Source organism: Hibiscus syriacus, unplaced genomic scaffold (genome assembly GCF_006381635.1).
Source record: "Hibiscus syriacus cultivar Baekdansim isolate YM2019G1 unplaced genomic scaffold, ASM638163v2 tig00110332_pilon, whole genome shotgun sequence".
NCBI classification, from domain to species: Eukaryota; Viridiplantae; Streptophyta; class Magnoliopsida; order Malvales; family Malvaceae; genus Hibiscus; species Hibiscus syriacus.
Genome location: NW_024062688.1, coordinates 2,887,796 through 2,891,050, shown reverse-complemented (window position 1 = coordinate 2,891,050; position 3,255 = coordinate 2,887,796). Strand labels below are relative to the sequence as shown.

General features: G+C 29.2%; 1 protein-coding gene across 1 annotated transcript; it reads left to right on the top strand.

Annotated features, from left to right (window-relative positions):
* Positions 1 to 2,279: 2,279 nt before the first annotated feature.
* On the top strand, positions 2,280 to 2,967 carry LOC120119858. Its single transcript, XM_039139659.1, has one exon. It carries the CDS (start codon positions 2,378 to 2,380, stop codon positions 2,804 to 2,806), a length of 429 nt encoding a protein of 142 aa, XP_038995590.1. The 5' UTR covers positions 2,280 to 2,377; the 3' UTR covers positions 2,807 to 2,967.
* The last annotated feature ends 288 nt before the right edge of the window (positions 2,968 to 3,255 follow it).

Below are 3,255 nucleotides of genomic sequence, written 5' to 3'. Positions count from 1 at the left end.
AATTATAATCATATATAAAAAGAGGAATTGAATATACACATATATTCTAAAATGGTTTAGAAGCATGTGGTTCAAATTTGGTAAGAAAATTAAGTTAAAATTGAGGAGGAATTGAAGGAATTCGGAAATTAGGGGGCCAAACCATAAAACTATCAAAATATTCATCTAAATTTTAATTTTTTGAGTGACTCAAAAGTTTTAAATTTCAACTCGATTCGATATTTCAATTTGACTAAAATAGCTTGAAACTGTAAAAAAAATCAATTTTTGAGTCGAGTCGACCTTTACTCACCCCTAAACAAGGGTGTGATTAGCATATATTGATAGTTTGAGGATGAATCTGGATTGCTCATAAGCTTGAGGACTAGTTTAGACCGAGGGCCGTGATTTGGGCATAAAATTGGAATTTTCAAATGTTTAAGGACTAATTTAAAATGAAGATTATAGGTTAAGGACATATAATGTAATTAACTCATTCTAAAACTTAAAATTTTTATTTTGATTATCATCTATAATTGGGTTTGGTATTGGTAGCATCCCAACGCTGAGCATTTAATGACTCTTCTTAAATTTATGATTGTTGATTGTTTTTTTAAACATATATAAAAACATTTAAAATATATGAATAAAGTGTCGCCTATTATTTTAATTAAACTTTTGTATTTAAATATACTTTAAAAACAATGCCATTGTATAAATTCCACGAGTAAAATTTAGAGACAAATGATTTTTTTTTTTTTCAATTTAGTTTAAACATTACACTCATCTTTCCCTTTTCTAATAATTAGAACAAGAAGTACTAAAAAATATAAGTGGAGAAGTTCAAAAATCATACCTGGTTTAAAAAAGAAATAATCAAATAATAATTAGACAAAAAATAAATAAAAGGGGAAAATTAAATTACACGTGGAAATATACCGTAAGCCGCAAGTAAAGGAGAGAATAGATTACAGAAACTTTTGTTTTAGGCAGCCGAATTCAACTTGGACAACCAAAGCTAAAACTAATTATATAAATATATCAACCACACCTGAAGTATTTTATTTTTGAAATTGGTCGTAAGAAATGGCAATAAACTTCTTCTCCCCACGTTGTAGTTATAAGTATATTTGTTTTAAGTTTGGGTTGTTTTATATAGATCAGATTATTCCTTTATTTTATTTACTCGGTGATAGTATATATTTTGATGTTAATTCTCGTTTGTCATTTTTTTTATTTTTTATTTAATAAGAATAATTTTTTATTTGTGACATGTTTTTTTCTACGTTAATGAACATGGTTTTTATTTTCTTTCTCGATCGTTTGATTGTACTTTTATTTATATTTTCTTTAGGTGAGATTTGACGACGTTATGAAATAAATAACTTTATATTCAAATTTCAAAATCATCTTTGGTGAACTATCTTACTTTAATGTCAATTGATAAAAATAAAATTAGATTTAAATAATTGAATAAAGAAAAAAAAAACTTATAAAAAATGCTTAAAAGTCAATTCTTAAAAATTCTAAAAAGTAAGATAAAAATAAAAGTTCAATCGATGACAATTTTGATTTTTACTTAGTTTTAGAACTAAGAATCATTCTATTTTTATTTAATTTTTTTTTTCTATTTGATTTTACATTTACCATTAAAAGGTGACTAACTCAGAACAAAACGCTCACGCTATCAAACGAGCAAACAAAAGAAATATTTAACTTACACAAAAGTACAAAAACATGGGGAAGGAAACGTTAATGACGTCATCATCCCCCCCCCCCAAAAAATATTTCGTTAATATTATATTTGAAACGCAAACTCATATATTTAATTAGGGTAAAATATAAGTTTAGTACTTCAATCTTCACTTTTGTTTCATTTTGGTCATCTTAATTACTTTTTTGTGTTAAAATTATGCTTGATGTTATGTTTTAGTTTTATTTTAATAATTCACCGTTAAAACATTAATAATGGTGTGTCACATCATTTTTGAAAAAAAAATTAAAAAATTAAAAATTATCACATCAGTAGTTCTATTAATATTTTAATGATGTATGAACAAAATAAAATCAAAACGTTACGTTAAATATGATTTTGAAAAAATTAATAGAGTAACCAAAATAAAACAAAAGTGATAGTTCAAATACTAAACTTATAGTTTACCCATTTAATTAAGTATAGAATAATCTAATGAATTGGAAATATTTAAAAATTAGCAAGTATAAATATTTATATATTATTCTATATACTGACTTTTGTTAAAAAATAATATTGATATACTTATAAATACCTTTCCTTTTCATTTTTTGCTACTGTTCCATTCCTCTATCCTTTTTCCCTGATTCCTCTACAAATTTCTTCGATCTAAATAAAATATAATTTGAATTGGATCTGTTTTTCATGGCGAAGGAAGAATTCCAAGAGTCCGAGGTTTTGTTTTCCGACCAAAACAGCAACCATTACAGCACACGTGACGAGGATGCTGCTGCTGGTAAGGACGATGGTTACTTCGATTACCCTGGATTCAACAAAAACGGCCGTGTTTCAAGTAACTACAATTCCGACAAGAAGGCGGCCGCCAGTTCGCTTCCTGTAAACATTCCACGTCATCACGGCGGTGCTGCTCCTTTCCATTGCGGCGGCGAAGCTGTGGGATTCGAGGAATACGACGACGGCGAAATGGAGTCTCCCCATGCGGTTTTAGCGAGGAGAATTGCGAGGAAAATGGCGTTTTCGGTTTGTACGGGCAATGGAAGGACGCTTAAAGGAAGGGATTTGAGTCAAGTTCGAAACTCAGTTCTCAGAATGACTGGATTTTTGGAAGCATGACTCTTAGTAGTATTCATTTAAGAAGAAGAAAGAGATTGATTTCCTTCTGTATAATCTGGGTCCTTTCATGTTTTTCCACCTTGGGATTCTTAATTTATTCATTGTTACAGGAAAAAAAAGAATGCAATCAGAACAATTAATAAAATTTATCTTTTCTTAATTATCTGGTTTTTGTCTTTAGTTTCCGTGCAAAGCTTAAATTTCTTAGCTTTGACATTTTGTTTCAAGTAAACAGCCGCCGTCTCGCCGGAAAAACAACGCCGGTGTCAGAGATTTTTGTATTGACATTGAAGTTTTCCCCAAGGAGAACAGCCAATTTTTGTGGTGAGAGAGAGAGCTTTTTTGATAAGGGACATAAGTGGGTTCATGGGTTTAATGTGAGAAAAAGATCGTTGTTTTCATTAAAACACCTTGTTTTCTTTTTAGTTTCTCGTTATAAAGGCAGAGCC

Bases quoted from the DNA above. Each gene is read 5' to 3' on its own strand.
- LOC120119858 (XM_039139659.1), top strand. From the start codon at position 2,378: ATGGCGAAGGAAGAATTCCAAGAGTCCGAGGTTTTGTTTTCCGACCAA.